At 44.0% G+C, this 21,220-nt stretch overlaps 1 protein-coding gene across 1 annotated transcript in view; it reads left to right on the top strand.

Moving 5' to 3' along the window:
• The first annotated feature begins 5,498 nt into the window (after positions 1-5,498).
• EIF4E (eukaryotic translation initiation factor 4E) overlaps positions 5,499-21,220 on the top strand; it is a 33,983-nt gene continuing 18,261 nt past the window's right edge. The window contains exon 1 of the mRNA XM_077476586.1: positions 5,499-5,661. Within this exon, the coding sequence (XP_077332712.1) occupies positions 5,644-5,661 (18 nt within the window). The 5' untranslated portion in view covers positions 5,499-5,643. The remainder of the gene's footprint in view (positions 5,662-21,220) is intronic.

Genomic DNA, 21,220 nt, shown 5'->3' with positions numbered 1-21,220 from the left:
TGAGAAGGAGATAAACTGATGGAGAAGAACACTAGAATACTACTCAGTATCAGTGTAAAAAAGTGGAGAAATAAATTACCTCTAACGTTGGGTGGCCATGTGTGTGGATGCTGCCACGATATGTAAAAACTATTAATTTAATTTTTCAGTTTAGAATGTGGTGCCTCAAGGCTTTACAAAATTTTAAAGGGTGCATTGACTGAAAAAATGTTGAGAAACACTGACATAGGCTATTCCCTATTCAATCCATCATGAATGCTGCTCCCAGACTCATCCACCTTACTAACCATTCAGTGACAAAAAAAAAAAATCACCAGTAAAAAATCTGTACCTAGTGACACTGACAACAAACTAAAGGGTTAACTGGGGGGCAATCAGGAGGTTAAATGTGGCTATGTGAACTGGTGTCAGTGTAGTGCTTGTACTTACAGTAGATGCTCTCTCCTCCCATGATGGAACCAAAAAGGGCTCCAGGAGAGGAGATTGCACATACAAATGTAAACACAGGCACAGGAGGTTCTGCCATTTGTCAGAAGCGATTAGCGGGTCCAGGCCATAAATCATTGGCCTGGACTTGATGATTAATTGGTTCTGAATCTAGTTCGTTCACTGCGGGGACGGTGGGCGAGTGCCCTCTAGCCATGGGTGAATCAAATACAGGTACGTGATTTTGGGCAGCCAGGCCGCCCTGCTGCAGTATATGTACGTGGGGTGGCCTGGAAGTGGTTAAAGAGCAGAGGGGGTTGTTAATCAGTTTCAGCTGCTTTCGTTTTAATGAAATTAATAGGTGCACTAGATGTGTAAAAAGAACCTCCAAAACCGGAATGGTTTTACAGGTGGAGGCCACTGACATTTTATTTCCCTTATGCCGTGTACACACGACCGGACTTTGACAGACTTTTGACCAACTTCCATCGAATCGGACCTGTCTACACACAATCACACCAAAGTCCGACTGATTTGACCGGACTAGAATAAGGAAGTTCATAGCCAGTAGCCAATGGCTGCCCTAGCTTCGGTTTTCGTCCGTCGGACTAGCATACAGACGAATTGATGTTTCAACCAGACTCGAGTCCATCGGAAAGATATGAAACATGTTCTAAATCTAAAGTCCGTCTGATTTTTTGACAGTAAAGGTCTGATGAAGCCCACACACGGTCGAATTATCAGACGTATTTGTTCCGTTGGACCTTTGCTGACGAAAAGTCCGGCCATGTGTGCGCGGCAATACTCATCTTTTCTGACCGTTTTTCACTAGTTTTGCATTTGGCTAGGGTCAGTGTCACTGCTGGTAGCATGAGGCGATACCTGGACCCTATAGAGGTTGCACAGGCAGTCAAGCTCCTCCAGGGTGGCACATCAATACATGCCATTGCCAGAAGCTTTGCTGTGTCTCCCAGCACAGTCTCAAGAGCAGGTAAGAGATTCCAGGAGACAGGAAGTTACTCTAGGAGAGCTGAAGAGGGGCATAGAAGGTCATTAACCCAGCAGCAGGACCGGTATCTGCTCCTTTGTGCAAGGAGGAACAGGATGAGCACTGCCAGAGCCCCACAAAATGAACTCCAGCAGGCCACTGGTGTAAATTTGTCTCTGACCAAACAATCAGAAACAGACTTCATGAGTGTGGCCTGAGGGCCTGACTTCTTCTAGTGGGCCCTATGCTCACTGCCTAGCACCGTGGAGCTTGATTGGCATTTGCCAATGAACACCAGAATTGGCAGGTTCACCACTGGTGCCCTGTTCTTTTCATAGATGAGAGTAGGTTCACCCTGAGCAAGTGACAGAGGTGAAAGGCCCTGGAGAAGCTGTGGAGAACGTTATGCTGCCTGTAACAACGTTCATCGTGCCCGGTTTGGTGGTGGGTCAGTGATGGTCTGGGGAGGCATATCCATGGAGGGACACACAGACCTCTACAGGCTAGACAATGGTGCCCTGACTACAAGTAGGTATCAGGATGGAATCCTTGGACCCATTGTCAGACCATACGCTGGTGCAGTGGGTCCTGGGTTCCTCTTGGTGCACGACAATGCCCAGCCTCATGTGGTGACAGTATGCAGCCAGTTCCTGGAGGATGAAGGAATTGATACCACTGAATGGCCTCCATACTCGACTGACCTAAATCCAATAGAACATCTTTGGGACATTAGGTTTCAGTCTATCCTACATTACAGGTTGCACCTCAATCTGTTCAGGAGCTCAGTGATGCCCTGGTGCAGATCTGGGAGGAAATACCCCAGGACACCATCTTTCATCTCATTAGGAGCATGCCCCAATGTTGTCAGGCATGCATACAAGCACGTAGGGGCCGTACAAATTACTGAGTGCCCTTTTGAACTTCTGCAATGAAATTTCTGCAAAATGGATTAGCCTGCTGCATCATTTTTTTCACTCTGATTTTCGGGGTGTTTTTGAATTCAGCTCTCTCTCTCTGTAGGTTGATATTTTCCATTTCCATCAAACGATGTGGCATCCTTTCGGTACTAACACATTAACCAGTCCATATGAGTATAGATTAGCTATCCAGCATGGTATTTTGTCCCCATTGAGATCTGATGTGTTTTCAAAGTGCCCCTTTATTTTGAGCAGTGTATATTGTGTTTGTGTGTAATAAAATTCTTTAAAGTATTTTTTTTCAAAAAATTGCTTTGAAAAAACCCTGTGCAAATACCATGCGACATAAAAATTTGTAACACCCATCATTTTATTGGGCCTCTGCTAAAATATATACATATATTTATTAGCAGAGGCCCTATAGAATAAAATGATCCGTGTGTGCAATTTTTTGTCACATGGTGTGTCTGTGTGTGTGTATATATATATATATATATATATATATATATATATATATATATATATAAAATATAATGTTTGGGGGTTCTAGGTAGAGGTCGACCGATATGGGTTTGTCTGTGGCCAATGCCGATATTTAGAAAGCCGGGGACGGCGATGGCAGATATATGATACCAATATTTTAGGCCGATTTTCTTTTTTTTGGCAGGTGGCACTGGTTCCTACTGGCGATTGGCAGGTGCCACTGATTGGCATTGGCAGGTGGCATTGGTTGGCACTGGTTGATGGCACTGGCAGGTGGTATTGGTTGGCACTGGCAGTTGACACTGGCAGGTTTAACACTGAGCCGATTTGTCAGTTTAAATGACACTATATGTAACAATGCAGCGTGATGTCGGGGGTGGGCGGGACCCAGGGTGGGCTAGGCCCCACAGCTATCAAACACCAGCCAATGATTAGGCTACTTAAGAAAGTGGGTGGCCCGCCCAGATCCCATCCCATTGGCTGGTGTTTGATATCTGGGTCCCGCCCACCCAACATCATGCTGAATTCTGACAGCTCCTCTCTCTGCATTCAGTTGCAAATCAGTTTCACACACTGAGCACAGAGACGCTCAGTGTCTGAAACTGTCAGCAAAGTGTGGGGAAGGGAGGTAATCGGCCGATTTTTGCACAAAAATTGGCCAATGCCGATTTCTTAAAAAAGGCCAAATATTGGCTGATATATCGGTCGACCTCTAATTCTAGGTAATTTTCTATTTAGAGAAAAAGTTGATTTTTACATGTATATGAAAAGTGTCGGAATTAGCCCAGTATTGAAGTGGTTAAAGAAAAAAAAAATAAGACTCCTCCACATGAACAAGGCTGCTGCCAGGCTCATCCATAGTTACATAGTTAGTAAGGTTGAATAGACACGAGTCCATCCAGTTCAACCCGAGTGAGATCCACTTTACAAAACGCTAAGCGTCTGCTACCACCAGGCCATTTTTTGTGATATGACACTGCGTCACTTTAACTGACAATTGCGCGGTCGCACACCCTTGTACCCAAACAAAATTCATGTCCGTTTTTTTCCCCCGCAAATAGAGCTTTCCTTTGGTGGCATTCAATCGCCTCTATGGTTTTTATTTTTTGCGCTATAAACAGACTGACAATTTTGAAAAAAATATATATTTTTTTTTTACTTTCTGACAAAATACATATCCCCCAAAAAATATATATAAAAAAACTAATTTATTCATCAGTTTAGGCCAATATGTATTCTGCTACATATTTTTGAAAAAAAAAAAAAACCCAATAAGGGCGTATTGATTGGTTTGTGCAAAAGTTACTGCTTCTACAAAATAGAGGAAGGATTTTGCGACTTTTTACTAGTAATGGCTAGTATCAGCAATTTTTAGCAGGACTGCGACATTGCTATGGACAAATCCGGGGAAGGGGCTAACACTAGGGGTGATCAAAGGGTTAAGTGTTGTCTAGGGAGGTGCTTTCTACCGGTCAAGGGGATGGACTGACAGAGTAGAGAGAGATCGCTGTTTCTGATCACTAGGAACAGATGATCTCTCTTTCCTCCCCTGACAGAATGGGGATCCACCTTATTTACATCTCTTCACTGCGATCGTGGGTGGCCAGCCACAGGTGAAAGCTCACACCCTCCGTATCTAATGCACGGATCGATGTTGGCTCGCGCAGCCGCAGTTTATGTGCAGTGGGCGGTCCGGAAGTGTGTTTATATATATATATATATATATATATATATATATATATATATATATATATATATATATAAAAAAAATCTTCTGCCTTTACAACTCCTTTAAATTGTACTGTACTGTCTGCCTTCATGTTGTAAAGTGCTGTGTAAACTGTTGGCATTCTATAAATCCTTTATTAAAAAAAAAAAAAAAAATTCCCCATCAGAATCTAACGGTGGCACCCACTGCTTTCAGAACCCACTGTGCAAGGGCCACATCTGATTGGCCCAAAAACTTTTCTAACATCTCCCTTCGACAGAAGTTAATTTCTGTTTAGCGTGGTCTACCACACACTGACCAATCCTTGCTGGAGCGGTTATATTTTGACGATTGTAGGGCCAGCTTTAGTCGTGGTTCACACATGTGCGATTTTACTTGCATTTGCGAATGCACAAGAGCAGTGGTGGTATTTTGTATAAGACCTGGTCACACCTGTACATTTCCCCTTCTATGTGATCACTTGTAGAATTCCTGCCCATCCCCCTAGGCTCTGACCTTCGCCCACCCCCTATCTGCACAATACTGATATGCTTTCTAGTCCTATGGAAGTTCTTCATAATACCAGCCCCCATGGTTCGCTTACTACACGTGTCCTTCCTCACATGTATGTAAAGTGACAATAAAGCCATCCTTTGTGAACAGCCCCAGTTTCAATGCGAACGAATGTCCCATCCAAGCACGTGGACAGTGCTGAGGAGCCTTTTTCTAAAGTCGCCTTTCTCCATCCTAATCCCGACAATACAAAGCGCTCCCTACTCCTATACAAGGCCACCCTCAGCGTTCTCAGCCCTGGCTAGGGAAAACACGCTCCCTTTACCCTTCACCCCACCAATCACCATCAACCCCGCCCGTCCAAGCTGACGTCACCGCCCACTCAGCGCTTCTACTTTCCCACATGACGCGAATGCCAATTAGGGAAATGCGACTACAACTCCCTGCGAGCAACGGGGGAGGCGGACCGGGCGGGGCCACGCAGGCCCAGAAGCGGCCGGACATCACGTGACCCGCCCCAAACCAACCCGGTTTGAATAGTTTTTTTTTTTGCTCGCCTCTCCTCTTCTTCCCTGCCAGCGGCTGCTGTGCAGTCACGTCTATCTAAAATGGCGACCGTGGAACCGGTGAGTAAAGCCGCGACGCCGGGGCCGGTACTGAGCGCAGCCATACGGCGCGGGGAGCGATAGGTGGGCTAAGCGAGGCGGGTGAGGGGAGGCGAGAAGGCGTCGGTATGGGGTGGAAGGTGCTGGCTGTAGATTGAGCGGAGGGTTTAAAGGAGGAGGAGCCCGGAGCAGCGTGTCTCTGAAGTGAGGAAACACTCGCGCTTCCCATAGGAGGCCGCCATGGCCACGCCTGAGGTGTCTCCGCCGGTCGGGCCGTACGAGTGGCGGGAGGAGAGAGCCGCGTGGCGGGCCCTTGAGGAGGATGGGAATACGGCCGTCACATATGGAAGAGCCGTGCCCCCCCCCCCTCTCCCCCGTATCCCGCCCCCTCAGCACGAGCCTCCTTCTGTCTCTTCAACTGGGCACTTCCTCGTGTGGTGTCACCCTGGACTCCCTGCACCTCCAGGGGGCACACATGTGAAGGCGATTACAAGCTTTTTCTCCATCCATTCACCAACTGGGCCTAACCGCTTCTTGACTTTAGCCGGATGAAATGTGCATTCTACCTTTCCCGGCCTAGCTCTGGTCTCCCAGGAACTTTGTACTAGTCTGGGCTATGGGACCTTCTACTTTCTACCTGAGCTCTATGCATGATTCTAGTTTTACAACTTCTTTAGACATTGCAAAGCACCTGCTGATTCACCCAATGGAGTTTGTTTACCGGATTCTCCTCTGTTGGTTTTTATATTGTAGACAACCTGGGGCCCTCAAGCTGTTGCAGAACTGCAAGTCCTATCCTGCCTCTGGGAGTAATTATATCTGCTAGCCTTGCAATGGCTTATGGGACATGTAGTTCCATAACAGCTGGAGGGCTACTGGTTGCCTACCCATAGTTTAGACCAGTGATTCTCAACCAGGGTTCCTTCAAAGGTTGCTAGGGGTTCCATCATCATTGGGCAATTTCTGCCTCTCCGATAAGTTCCCACTGACACCATTGATCTTTTTAGCCATCTTTAAAGCTGAGGTCCACCCTAAAGTGGACCTTCCGCTCATCGTAACCCTCCCCCCCCTCCTGCGCCACAATTGGCACCTTTTCAGGGGGGAGGGGGGGGTGCAGATACTCGTACAGTACAGGTATCTGCACCCACTTCCGGGATACCTCTCTGCGGAAAGGGGCGTAGATTACGCCCCTTTCCGCAAGTGCCTGCCCCTTTCCGCAAGTGCCCCGCTGCCTGCTGGGAAACACACAGATCCCAGAGGCAGCGGGGACCGTCCTTATTGCGCAGCGCGACTCGCGCATGCGCAGTAGGGAACCGGGAAATGAAGCCGAAAGTGTTTTACACACAACTTGGCCCGCATTGGCGAGGCAGTTACATTCTCCCTCAACGCTTAGCAGATACTGCCCTAACAATCTGCTCATGCGCCGTGCTGATGACATGCCAGCTGATCAACCTATCAGCTGGCATGACATGTACTGCCCATGCGCAGACCCATCGAAGGCATTTTTGACGGAGGGCAATTCTTGATAGAACATCTGCACACCTTGGGTTTATTTTGACAAGACCATGGCTGCTGCAATGCACAATTTTGGCAGGTGTTTGTGAAGCTTCAAAAAAGCTTGTGAAACACTTTGTTAAAGCTAGTGTAAATGTAGCCTTGAAGTAGATGTAAACCATCACGTATACTCAGATAAGCCACAGATGATACAAAGAGATGAAACAAATCTCCCCACATAAGTTTAATATGTATATCTCCTGTCTCCAGTTTTATATGCTGTTTAAAAAGTTCAGAATGTGTTAGATTTTCTCTTCCTTTTCAACACTACAGTGAAGCCTTGGGCATACAGCCAAGACAGCTGATTGGAGAAAAGGAGTAGAGACTTTCAGAACTGATTGTTTAATAGTTCAGGGCTCAGCTAATCTATTTATAGCATCCTCCCCAACACAAAGCTGAGGCTGCTTTTATCATATGTGACAGAACTTGTCAGAAGTTATCAGGCTGATAACAGAATAACAGAGCAGGAGACAGCTACAGAGCATAGTGCTTTGAAGAGAGATGACAAAACACTGCAGATGTGTGCCCAACTCAAATTTCATGAATTGGATTTACATCCACTTTAAGGCCCCTTTCACATGGGGCTGTCCGCATTGAGCCTGTAAATGGCTCAGCAGGGATCGCTCCATTGATCCCGGTGGATGACAAGTCTGCTTCTGCACTCTGTGCAGGAATAGACCTGTCCGAGCCCTGCTCTCCCCTATGGGGGGATCGGATTATTACGGACATCCTGTCCAGTTTTCATCCGATCCACCAGACGGATGAAAAATAGGGTTTGCATCCGTCTGGTTTTAGCAGAGAGGATCGGATAGGGGCTGATCGGATGTCAGCGGACATGTCTCCGCTGACATCTGACTCTCCATAGAGGTACATGGAGCTCCTGTTCAGATCTGCAGGGGTGAAAGGGGCCTAAGGCTTGTAAAGAAAATCGGGTGCACATTTTCATCTGAGGAATGATCGTATGATTTTCTGATGTACTCAACTTTCAAACAGCCGATTCCGACCTCTCTGAAGGGACAAACTCCAAAATCTTTCTCGTACGGAAAAAAAAAAATCACACAGGCCTTGAGAATTTAAATTTTTTTTGGTTCAGACTAGCATGTACCCCACTTTAACAGAGCTATTACCCCTCCAAAAAATTGTAACGTGTTGCAGCTTAAGCTTACTATTTCATTTTCTTTTGTCACCCAGTGATCTGGTCAGTCACACACCTGTCTTATGGTTGGTTCACACTACAGGTATGAGATAATCATATCACTACGTGTCCCAGGCTTTGGGCAGGTGTATGGGGTTTTTGTTTTTCTTTACATTTATCCTTGCTCCGGACAAGCAACATTATTCAGATGGAAATTCCGGTCATGTGTATGCGGCATGAGGAGAGGACAGTGTTGGTTAGAACAAACTAAAGTTGACTAATGTTTTTTAACAACTTCCTATCCAGTGTAATAATATAAACGTCCTGGGCGAGAGGTAAACCATGATATTGGCTGCAGCCATAATTTTTTTTTTTTAAGTTGCTTTTATGTAAAAGTGATCTGAGCAGTTCTACAGCCATGTGATCACTTTTTTACAGTCCTTGTCTATGGATAATTTTAAGTACTATAGTTTTGTTTCTATTTGACAGGTGTGGTATTTACTCAATGCAACATGATCTTTTAGATTTTATGAAAAAATGGTAATTGTATATATATTTTTTTTTAATAAGGGTAGTGTCTTTGCACTAAAAAGTGAAGCCATTTGACTGGGTTGATTGACCTCTCATTAAAAGGTTCCTCCGACATCTCTAATTCAGTATTTCTCAGGGCACCCTTACGGGTCATGTTTTCAGGATTTCCCTCAGATGAAACAAATTGGCAAGTCTGTGAAACTGATCAAATCGCCTGTGCAAAATAATGGGAACCCTGAAAACATAACCTGTTGGGGTTCCTTGAATAATGGAGCTGAGAAAAATTGCTATAGATTACTTTACACTTTTTTTTTTTCTCTCCCCCATCTCATTGACCCTTCTCTCCTAAGTCTCATGGATGAGTTTAGGAAATATGGCGACCTTTCTGACTTTAAAATCTTCACAAATCAGAAGCCCTCAAAATTAACTTGTTTGTGCTACTTTGGACTACTGACTGAAATGGTACCAGCTGATTGGAGAAAAGCCAATGTAGCATCGATATTCAAAAAGGGCTAAGATGCATCTCTAGGTATTAGACTGATCAGTTAGTTTAATATCAAGATTATGCAAACTCTTGGAGGGGGTGGTGTGTGTATGTGTAGATAGATAGATATATTTTAGTAGTGAAAATGGTATTGGCAGTAATCTTCATAGATTCATGAAGAATCCTTTTTGCGTGAGCTGCCATCTAGCTAAAGCAAGGCCCGTAGATGTGGTGTATCTGGATTTTGCAAAGGCACTTGATACAGTTCCCCGTAAACGCTTACTGTACAAACCTAAGGCCTGTTGGCATGGATCATAGGGTGAGTACATGGGTTAAAGACTGGCTACAGGGTTGAGTTCAGAGGGTAGTGATAGGGAGCACTCAGAATGGTCCCATGTGGAAAATGGGGTCCCCCAGGGTTCTGTGCTGGGACCAATCCTATTTAATACATAAACTATCTGCAGGATGGAATAAATGGCTCGATCTCAGTATTTGCAGATGATACAAAGCTAAGCAGGGAAATAAATTCTCTGCAGACTGTGAAAACTTTACAGGAAGATCTGAACCAATTAATGTGGTGGGCAACTACATGGCAGATGAGGTTTAAGGAAAAATATAAAATGACTTTGGGTGGCAAAGATATGAATGCAATCTACTCACTAGGGGGGGAAACTCTGGGGGAATCTAGGATGGATAAGGACCTGGGGGTCCTAGTAGATGATGGGCTCAGCAATGGCATGCAATGCTAAGCTGTCGCAACAAAGCCAACAGAATATTGGAATGCATTAAAAGGGAAATTGACTCCAGAGATAAAACGATAATTCTCCCACTCTACAAGACTGGTCCAGTTGCACCTGGAGTATGCTGTGCAGTTCTGGCCACCAGTCCTCAGGAAGGATGTGCTGGAACTGGAGAGAGTCCAGAGAAGGACAACAAAGCTAACAAAGGGACTGGAAGACCTTGGTTATGAAACAAGGTTACGAGCACTGATCTTTGGAGAAGAGGTGCTTGAGAGGGGATATGATTTCAATCTACAAATACCATACTGGTAGAGGGTTCTTTACTGTAAGAGGTAAGGATGTGGAATTCTCTTCCACAGGCAGTGGTTTCAGCAGGGAGCATTGATAATTTCAAAAACTTAGGCACCTGAACGACCAACATACAGGGATATACAATGAAGTAATGACATAAAAAGAAAACAGGTTGGACTTGACTTTTTTCAAACTCTCCTACTATGTAACTATAGCTGCTCTTAAGCCTCATTTCTCATAAGTGGGCCTAAAGTCGCATTCAATACCTAGGGACCCACCTGACATTGTCGCTCAAGGGGTTCATTTTCCACCTGTGCTGACGAGTATCTGAGAAAGTGGTCTATGCTATTTTTCTTGTGGTTTGGTAGAAATCATATTCTCAAAATTAATATTTTACTGAGGCTACTCTACCTACTTCAAACCCCTCCAGTTGGGGGGGGGGGGTAAAAGCATTTCTCAAACAGGTTAGAAGCTAATTCACCTTCTTCCTTTGGGCTCAAAAACCCCACAGACTCACATATGCTGCTCTCACACCCCAAATGATGCTGTGACCTGGGTTTTCCTGATCTTGTAAAGTACCACAGAGCAGTCCATCTAGTGCATATTTTTGATTGGTGTACTTGCGCTCAGAACAAACACTGGATCCAACTGGTAGAAACCTCTTTATGTATCCCATGGCTTCCCCTTGACATCAAAACCCACCCTCTGGTAGGCTACACTGTCAAATTTTATTTCAATCTGAAAGAAGATTTTGCTTCTGGAGCCTCTTCATCTCATGGGATTCCAGTAGTGGACCAACCTGAATTTGTCTTGGGCCTGACCGATCTCCCTTTCCAAGTTTTGCTCCAAAATGATCAATTTTCTCGATCTTCTGCTCTAGTTTGGAATAAACGTTCCCCTCTACCTTTTTGGAGTGCTCTGTAACTGCAAAACTTTTTATCCCTAATGAACCTAGGGATATTTCCTTTCCAGTTAGCTCCCCTCATGGATTTCACCCTCTAATCGGCTATCTCTGTCCTACAATTCCTCACCTCCCTGGAGGGGCAATGGAACCAGTCCTGTATAACTAAGCAGTAGACGGACCTGGCCATCAGCTTTTACAGATTGACAAAAGGCATGTAATAGAGCTGCAACTAACGATTCGTTTCTGTCGACTAATAAATAAATTTCGTTTAGTCATTGACAATAACGATGATTTTTTTTTTTTTTTAATCTAGTATTTTTTTTTGTGATTAGATAATCCTTTGGATAACTTTACAAAAATAAGTGCAACTGCTAATATAATTCAACTTTTATTACATTTTTTCCCAAAAATACTTAAATGTGTTTGAAGTTTTTACAGTATAAAAAAGTGCCAAAAATAAAATGTAAACATCAGGCACGAATAATGGCATTGCCATTAATTCAGATCCAGAAGCATTAAAAAATGCCATATAAATGCAACAAAGGCACTGCTGCTCAACACTGTGTGCAAGAACACATGAAAGACCTATACAAAAATAAAGTGCCAAAAAAAAAAATGTAACACTTTAATGAAAATGGCATATAAATTCTGCCTAACACAAAAGATACATTATGTGGTAACCCTTACTACTTTCAACCACATGATGCCTTTAAGAATGCATCTTTTGCAAAGTGTTAGGCTCGGTTCACACAGGACGCGGCACGACTTGCAGCGCCGCGACCTCAGCGGCGACTTGCAAAAAGACTTCTGTATAGAAGTCAATGCAAGTCGCCGCAAAAGTAGTACGAGTCGCTCCTACTAGAACGGTTCCGTAGTACAGAACGGGGGCCAAGTCGCCCCTGTGTGAACCGAGCCTTAGATAGAATTTATATGGCATTATGCCTGTTGCCCTAAAGTGTTTTATAAAGTAACACCACAAAAATGCTGGTCAACGTACAATAACACTATGTAATCATTACATAGTGTTATTGTAGAGTGTTGAGCATTATTTTTGTGGTGTTACTTGTAATTGTAATGTAAAACATAGCTGTAAGGTAACATAGTTTTCAAGGAGCCAAGCCCAACAAAAGCACTGCTCAGCACTGCAAAAATAATGGCCAATACAGTGCAAGCTGAAGGCGGCCATCTCAACATAAATACAGCCCAACATGAACAGTGCAAAAGATTGGGGGCCTGTGCTACTTACTCCATTGCAATGGAGGAAGGTTAGCATATCGACATGCTCTGAAGTTAGGCTTGCTTTTTTTTTTTTTTTTGTCACAATGTTGCCAGCAACTGAGAAAAGCCTTTCACCTGGGGTTGATGTTGCAGGCACAGACAAGTAACTCTTTGCCAGCATGGCCATGGTGGGAAACACCTCCATTTTTCTTCCTTTGGCATGGCCTGCTCACTAAAATACATGTGTATCTCATTCCTCACAACTTCACTGTGGGTTTCTTGATCTTGGATGTGACCAGTCATGTCATCCTCACCATTACTGTGGTGGTCCTCCTGAATCTGAAGAACCGAGCAAAGTGTCCAACAGACACTTGCCTCTTCTCAAAAAATGTCAGAAATTGATGTTGCGTTTGTTCTTCCTCATATCATCTTTTCACTTCCAAGAGCAAGAGCTTGGACCTTGAGGTGAACTTTTAAACTGTCCTCTGCTAGCAGGAATTTTAGTTTGTGGAATCTAGGGTCCAGGGCTGCTGCAATAAGACATATATATTTTCTCCACCATCTCTGAATTTAGTTTCCCGCTCCCATCTTGATGTCATCTGTGCAGCAACACTTTCGAAAGCCTTGACTGCTGCTGTCTCACAAATTGTGCTCTGTATGGATTTCTGGAGGCCCTTTAACAGAGGCGGTAGAGCGGAAGGGGTCACATAGGACTCTCTCCACTCAAGAAACCAGTAGCACACTCAAAAGTCTACAGGATTTCTCCCACTTCCTCAAGTAAGATCCACTGATCATGTTTTAAATCCAGGAAGCGCTTCCCTCGTGGTGTAACATCAGGATCGGAAAGAGTTGCAGTCACAGGCCACCTCTGTTAAAGCAGGCGGCTGATCATGCGTAAAGTACTGTTCCATCTTACGGATACATAATTTTAGGGGCTGCAGTCTCTATCGCCGCCGGCCTCCCGTGATCGCTCAGGGCACACGGAAAACCGGCAGCTGTGTGTGTAAACTGTTTCCAATTCTCTGAGCAGGGAACTGACATATCGTCTGTCTATACAGAGTATGGACAGCGATATGTTTCCCTGCACAGTCCCATCCCCCTTCAGTTAGAACACAAAATAGGATACATATTAACCCCCCTCCCCTGCCTCCTAGTGTTAACCCCTTCACTGCCAGTGACATTTTTTACAGTAATCAATGTAATTTTAATTGCCTTGATCGCAGTATTAATGCGAATGGTTCCAAAAAGTTGTCAAAATTGTCCATGTCTGCCATAATGTCGCAGTCACGATAAAAATCGCTGACCGCTGCCGTTACTAGTGAATTTTTTTTTTTTTTTTTATAAATGCTATAAATTTATCCCCTATTTTGTAGATGCTATAACTTTTGCACAAGCCAATCAATATATGCCTTTTTTTTTTTTTTTTTTTTTTATGTAGAAGAATATGTATCGGCCTAAATTGAGGGGGAAAAAACTTTTCTCTTATAATAGCCATTGAGTTGTTAAGCCTACCTTTAGGAGAATACTAGGCATTACATGTTATGTAATACACAGAACGTTCCAGTTCCGCCCAGGGGGTGGTCCCTTAAGTAACCCTCCAGCCTGCCATGCAGTCATCGGTTTTTATTTTGCCTAGTGAAGAAGGACCTAGGAACTAAGCTGCACGCTTAATCGTTAAAAAGCGATCTCGATTCACCCCCCCTGACGATCTCTTTGCTGAGAGTAGGCGTTTCTTTCATATAACAAGTGGAGAGATTATCTGCTCACTCAGCTGTCAAAAGAAAGCATCCCGGGCAATCTGCCAAGTTTAGAACTTGAAACATTTTAACCTTACTACTTCTATCAAAGGGATTGAACCTCTGTGTAAACAAATAATCTGGGCGTTCTGCCAAGCTTTCAACAATGTGTAAATGCAGGAAGTTTAACCATAGTCTGAATCTTTCTGACACTTCTTTAAGTTAAAAATCTATATTTTTCGCTAGAAAATGACTTGGAACCCCCAAACATTATATGTATGTATATATATATTTTTTTTTTCTCTAAAATGTAAGCTAAACCTTGGGCTAAACAGGTGGTGTCCAAATAGAAGAGGCATGTGTATAATTAAATTTTGGTGTGTTGTGTATTCTAGATCTGTGCAGTAATCTAGCATACTTTGTGCCATTACAACCACTTTAGGGCCCAAATTGGAGCTGCATGATTAATCGGTAAAAAAAATTGTAATCTTGCTTCAATCCCCCACACTAAAGAAGTATGGGAATCCTGTGTGTGTGATTTTTAATTTTTTTTTTTTTTTTTTTGCGCAGATTAATGCTTGGGTTGATTCTGCATCGGTCCGATGCATCTGTCCCCCTGTGCCACTTCCCTGGGAACCGAGCCAACTAACACTGCTGATGGCTCGGCTCCCCGAGCGGAGAGCTGCTTTCTGTCAATCGGCAGCTTTCCTGCTCTGCTCCTCCGCTCACTGTAGTGCTGAGCTGGGAAGCTGCTGTCTCTGTCCAGACACCTGGCAGATCCAGACTTCCAAAGTTGGGATGAGGCGGTGCCTGGACTCATCTTGGTGACAGCAGAGAGTGGACTTCAGACCGCTCTCTGCTGAAAATGGAGAGCGCAAAATGAATTGCACTCCTGTGACCCATAGAAGCCTAGCCGAAAGAACTCAGGCTTGACTTCTCCTTTTAATTCAGTATTTCTATGATTCATGTAAAAAGTGCTAAACGGAAGCTTCCTCTTTCATGTGTGCATTGCACACTAATGAAAACCGTGTTCAAACCACATGAGATATTGTCGCGATTGTTAGAGCGAGAGCAATAATTCTATCCCTAGATCTCCCCACATAATGCAAAATGTGCAACCTGCAGAATTTTTTTTTTTTTTTTAAACTTCTATATAGATTTTTAAGGGTAAAAGTTTGCCATTCCACAAGCAGGCGCAATTTTCAAGAGTGACATGTTGGGTATCAAATTATTTGTTATATTAGCCCGGTTTTTATATTGTGAAAGATAACTTTACTGTTTTTTAATTCAAACTGTTTTTTTTTTTTTTTTTTTTTTATTCTAAAAGTGTGCTTTTTAAGACCGCTGCGCAAATACGGTGTGACGAAGTATTGCAACGATTGCCATTTTATTCTCGTGGGGGGGGCGGGGGGAGGGAGAGGTTTAGGGGTTCTAAATTTTCTAGCAATAAAGCTGTTAACTTGTAAACAATGAGTCTCAGAGGCTCAGGCCTTAAGTGGTTAATGAGATGTCGGGGAGAAAGTGACAGCCAATTTATAAGTGGCATGATCCACATTGGTGCCTGGTAGGGGAGACTAGCAAGTGGATATTCAGTGGTCTCCTGCTTCTCTGCCTGTCAGCACCCAGCATGGGTGTACTGGGCCTGCACATGAAACTGTTGAATCCAGGAAACATAGCAAGCGGCAACCACTACCAGTGATCTGTGCCTGCGATTAGGTAGCTGCACAACCAATGGATTGCTTCCACTTGACAGCAGGTTTGTCAGTTAAAGGCACAAGTGTGTAACCCCCCCCCCCCCCAAATCTATGGACATTTTAACCACTTGGCAACCGGCCTATAGCCGGATCACTGCTACAGGGCGGTTCCTTAAAGAGTAAATAAACTCCCACTCTGCTTCTTTTCATCTAGTCCATTTATAATACGTCATTATCAGACTATAGCCACTGTAATCCAGCCCAAATCGCATATTACTGTTTTAAAGAAACTTTAAAAAACTTGTTTCCAGGGGTTAGGCAGCGCCATCTTAAGTATTGTTTTCTGAGTCCACAGTGGAGTGTATTTCCGCCCTTACATTGAGCACTTCCTATATTGTTAACCAAGCCTCCTTCTCAATCCGTTTCTATGGCAACCCTGCTTCCCTGTCTATAGCTGACTTGTTTATTTCTTAGTATTTACTTGTGCCAATGTTTGTTTCCCTTTGTCAGACTTCTCAGCTTCAGCTAAGAATGCAGTAACGGCTGCAGTTTAGACTGTATGTGAGGTCACATGGTGTGTAGGAGGAAGCTGTGAGTGATTAGCAGAGTTCAGTGTTGTGCTGTAGGAAGTCCTGATAACAGATAGATAAGACAGTGTGCCTTAAATCGGGGGAGATCTGGGCATGCTCAGTGACTTCATTCTACAGAACAAGGATTACAACAATACTAAGCAAGTAAAGTGGAAGTAAACTCCCTTATCGTTTTCAGCCAAGAAAGCTGCAATCTTTGCCTGTTTAATCTTCAACTGCTATGGTGCTGCACATGTGATTCGTTATGACACCAGCCATTGGATGGTTTGATAGTTTGGCTGAGAGCACAGCCAATGTGCAGTTAGCATTCCTGGCATGCCTTTTTTTTTTTTTTTTTTTTTTTTTTTTACTGTTTAAATCGATGGGTTTACTTCCACTCTTAAGGAGATATCTACAAGCAGTGTTCATTAGGGATTTTTATGCTGATTTACATGGGACAAAGTTGTGGGGGGAGGGTTTACAACCACTTTAACTTTGGAGGGGGGGGCGGCGTACTATGACGTCCTTCCAGAATTCCGCTCTCGTGCGCATGTGAGAACATCCGTAGACCCAGCAGATCGTGGTAAACAGCAGCTAATCGCAGCAGTTTACCATGTGAACGCTCCGTCAAATGACGGAGCATTTCACTTGTAAACAAACCGGTGTCATCTCATGATGCCAGTTCCTCTGAGTACCAATTGGTACACTGTGAGAGGAGAGGGGGAAGAGATCTGGTGGCAGCAGCGCTGTGGGCTGGATCTGTAGTGCCCACAGCACTGCTGTGACAATTGCAGTCACATCCATCCCTCCATGCCCAGCCGTACCCTGCCTCTGTATGTGGCCAGGCTGTGGAAGTCTCACATGCGATATCGCCGTACTTATTTTGGGGTGTCATTTTTGGTATGTACATGCTATGTGTTAGAAATATTCTATAAATGGACAAGTTTGTGTTTAAAAAAAAAAAAAAAATGCGTGTTAACCGTTTCCCATCTGCCAGCCATCATATGGCATCCTTGACTTTGTGTGGGGATATCTGATGCCTGCAGCTACAGGCATTCACATATCAGATTTTTTAGCCGGCGATTCCCTATACCATAAGAACAGTCATAACGGCTGTTCCGCTGCTTTATCATTCTTGCGAGAAGGGACGTTTCACCATACCTCTTTCTAAATACCTTGGAATGCTTTCTTTCCAAAAAGGGGTCATTTGGGGGGTATTTGTACTTTAATGGCATGTTAGGGTATCAAGAAATAGGCCGTCAGTACTTCAGGTGTGATCAGTGTTCAGATATTGGCACCATAGCTTTTGGACTCTATAACTTTAACAAAGACCAAATAATATACACCAGTTTGTACTTATTTTTATCAAAAATATGTAGCAGTATAAATTTTGGCTGAAATGTATCAAAATGTACAAATTTTACAAAATTTTATAACAAAGAGAAAATCTTATTTTTTTCCTTAGTGCAAAAAATAAAAAACCCAAAGGTGATTAAATACCACCAAAAGAGAGCTCTATTTGTGTGAAAAAGGGCAAACATTTCATATGGGTACAGTGTTGTATGACTGAGGTAATTGTCGTTCAAAATGTGAGCACTGAAATCTTTAGGGGGGGGTTTATGTGCCCAGTGGTTAAATGGTACCTTTTTAACCATCACCTCAGTACAGTGCACTTACACCCCCTTCCTGACCAGACCAATTTTCAGCTCACAGTTTGAATGACAATTACTCAGTCATGCAACACTACCCATATGAAACTTGCGTCCTTTTTTCCACAGAAATATAGCTTTCTTTTAGTGGTATTTAATCACTAGTGGGTTTTTTATTTTTTTTTGTGCTATAAATAAAACGTAAATTTTGTGAAAAAAATGCCTTTTTTTTCTTTGTCATACATTTTTGCTAATTCGTAATTTTTCTTCATACATTTCGGCCAAAATTTATACTGCTACCTCTTTGGTAAAAAATAACCCACATTAGTGTATATTTGGTCTTTGTGAAAGTTATAGAGTCTAAACTATGGTGCCAATCACTGAAAATTGATCACTTCTGATCAGGCCTTCAGTACATCAGGTGTATCTCCTTTCTTGAGACACTAACAAGTCAGGAAAGTACAAATACCCCCCAAATGACCCCCTTCTTAGAAAGTAGACATTCCAAGGTATTAAGTCGTTTTTTTCCCACAATTCTTTGCAAAATGAAGATTTTTATTTTTTTACAAAATTGTCATATCAGGTTATTTCTCACACAGAGCGTTTGCATACAACGAATTACACCCCAAAATACATTCTGCTACTCTTCCCAAATTGGGCGATACCACATGTGTGAGACTTTTACACAGCCTGGCCACATACAGAGCACCAACATTTAAGTAATACCTTCAGACGTTCTACAAGCAAAAATGACGCATCTCATTTCTCAACCACCTATTACACTTTTGAAGGCCCTGGAGTACCAGGACAATGGAATTGCCCATAAAATGACCCCATTTTGGAAAGCAAACACCCCAATTTATAATCTGTGAGGCATAATGAGTCTTTTGAACGGTTCATTTGTTTTCCAAAAGTTTTTGGAATATGTGGAAAAAAAATGAAAACGCTTTTTTGTTGGGGTTATTTTTTTTTTTTTTACACAGTTGTCAATTTATAAGATATTTCTAACACATAGCATGTATATAGCAAAAATGACACCCCAAAACACATTCTGCTCCTCCTCCCAAGTATGGCGATACCACATGTGTAGGACTTTTACACAGCCTGGCCACATAGAGCGGCCGAACATTGAAGTAGTACATTCAGGCGTTCTAGGAGCATAAATGACACATCTCATTTCATTCCTATCTATCACACTTTTGAAGGTCCTGGGGCACCAAGACAGGGAAATTACCCACAAAATGACCCCATTTTGGAAAGCAAACACCCCAACGTATATTCTGAGGCATGGGCTGCAGATAGGTACTTGGGTACTCTGATGGCCTGGTGACAGGTACTATGAGGGGTGGTGACAGGTCCTCTTTATTGGGGGGGGCAATCAGTGTGATTGGTGTACACTGTGGGAGGTAACGAGATGTTACCGCAATCTCACACACGATCGGTGTGTGAGGAGAACCCGGTAACATCTCGTTAACGCGGTTTGTTTACATTTTAGTCATCGGCTGTGAAAGGATTACAGCCCATCACATGGGTAAACAGCCAGCCAATGGCTGTTTACCAGCATCGGTGACTAGCAGTGTTCCCGGCGATCGCGTGCATGCGCCGTGCACAGTGGGGGTGTGACCATCTGTGATCGACCGTGACTTCATCACGGCCGATCACGTGGTCAACAGCCATAACCAATGGCTGTTCACCCCCCTTCGGTGGCGAGCGGTGTCTCCGTGACATGCCGCCACCAAAGAAACGGATGCGCGCGCACGATCGCGCACATTCCTTGTTTAAACGGGAGGCTGTCATATGACGGCCTCCCGCCACAATAGGTGCGCGCTGCCTGCCCGTCATTTGACTGCCGGCGGTCAGAAAGTAGTTAACAGACTAAAGGGGACCAAATGAGAGAAGTTTAAGCCTGGTACACCAGAAAATCGGATGAACAACTGTTCAACTTTTTTTATTTGTACCATGTTGAAAACGAGAATGCCATTACAGTAAAACTTGTTTTGAGTGTAACTTAGTTCTGAGAGCGTTTTGCATGACCAGCAACTTTTTTTTTTTTTTTGTGTGTGTAAAATTGTAACTTGATATACAAGTATTGTTGCATTGCAACAGAGTATAAAAGAGGAGAGGCACCTCTAAGTGTAGCAATATGGTTACATTTAATGAAGGTACAACAATTAGCTACTCATATGGTTGATGATTAAAACGGGCACATCTAAGTATGCAAGCATCCAGAGTAAAGCTTTCCATATAGACCATACCCCGCACCGCCATCGACCTGGTTCCTTCCATGCTGCACTCCATGAGCAGTTTACCGTATATACTCGAGTATAGGCCGACCCGAATATAAGCCGAGGCCCCCAATTTACCCCCAAAAAAACTGGCAAACTTATTGACTCGTGTATAAGCCGAGGGTGAGACATGCCTGTCCATCCCTGTGTGTGTGTCCGTCCATCCCTGTGTGTCCGTCCATCCCTGTGTGTCCGTCCATCCCTGTGTGTCCGTCCATCCCTGTGTGTCCGTCCATCCCTGTGTGTCCGTCCATCCCTGTGTGTCCGTCCATCCCTGTGTGTCCGTCCATCCCTGTGTGTCCGTCCATCCCTGTGTGTCCGTCCATCCCTGTGTGTGTGTGTCCGTCCATCCCTGTGTGTGTGTGTCCGTCCATCCCTGTGTGTGTGTGTCCGTCCATCCCTGTGTGTGTGTGTCCGTCCATCCCTGTGTGTGTGTGTCCGTCCATCCCTGTGTGTGTGTGTCCGTCCATCCATCCATCCCTGTGTGTGTGTGTGTGTGTGTGTGTCCATCCATCCATCCATCCCTGTGTGTGTGTGTGTGTGTGTGTCCATCCATCCATCCATCCCTGTGTGTGTGTGTGTGTGTGTGTGTGTGTCCATCCATCCATCCATCCCTGTGTGTGTGTGTGTGTCCATCCATCCATCCATCCCTGTGTGTGTGTGTGTGTGTCCATCCATCCATCCATCCCTGTGTGTGTGTGTGTGTCCATCCATCCATCCATCCCTGTGTGTGTGTGTGTGTCCATCCATCCATCCATCCCTGTGTGTGTGTGTGTGTGTGTGTCCATCC

This window comes from Lithobates pipiens, unplaced genomic scaffold, assembly GCF_037356315.1.
Source record: "Lithobates pipiens isolate NorthernLeopardFrog02 unplaced genomic scaffold, aLitPip1_a1.2 Scaffold_13, whole genome shotgun sequence".
Lineage (NCBI taxonomy): Eukaryota > Metazoa > Chordata > Amphibia > Anura > Ranidae > Lithobates > Lithobates pipiens.
This window is presented reverse-complemented; position numbering and strand designations above follow the sequence as displayed.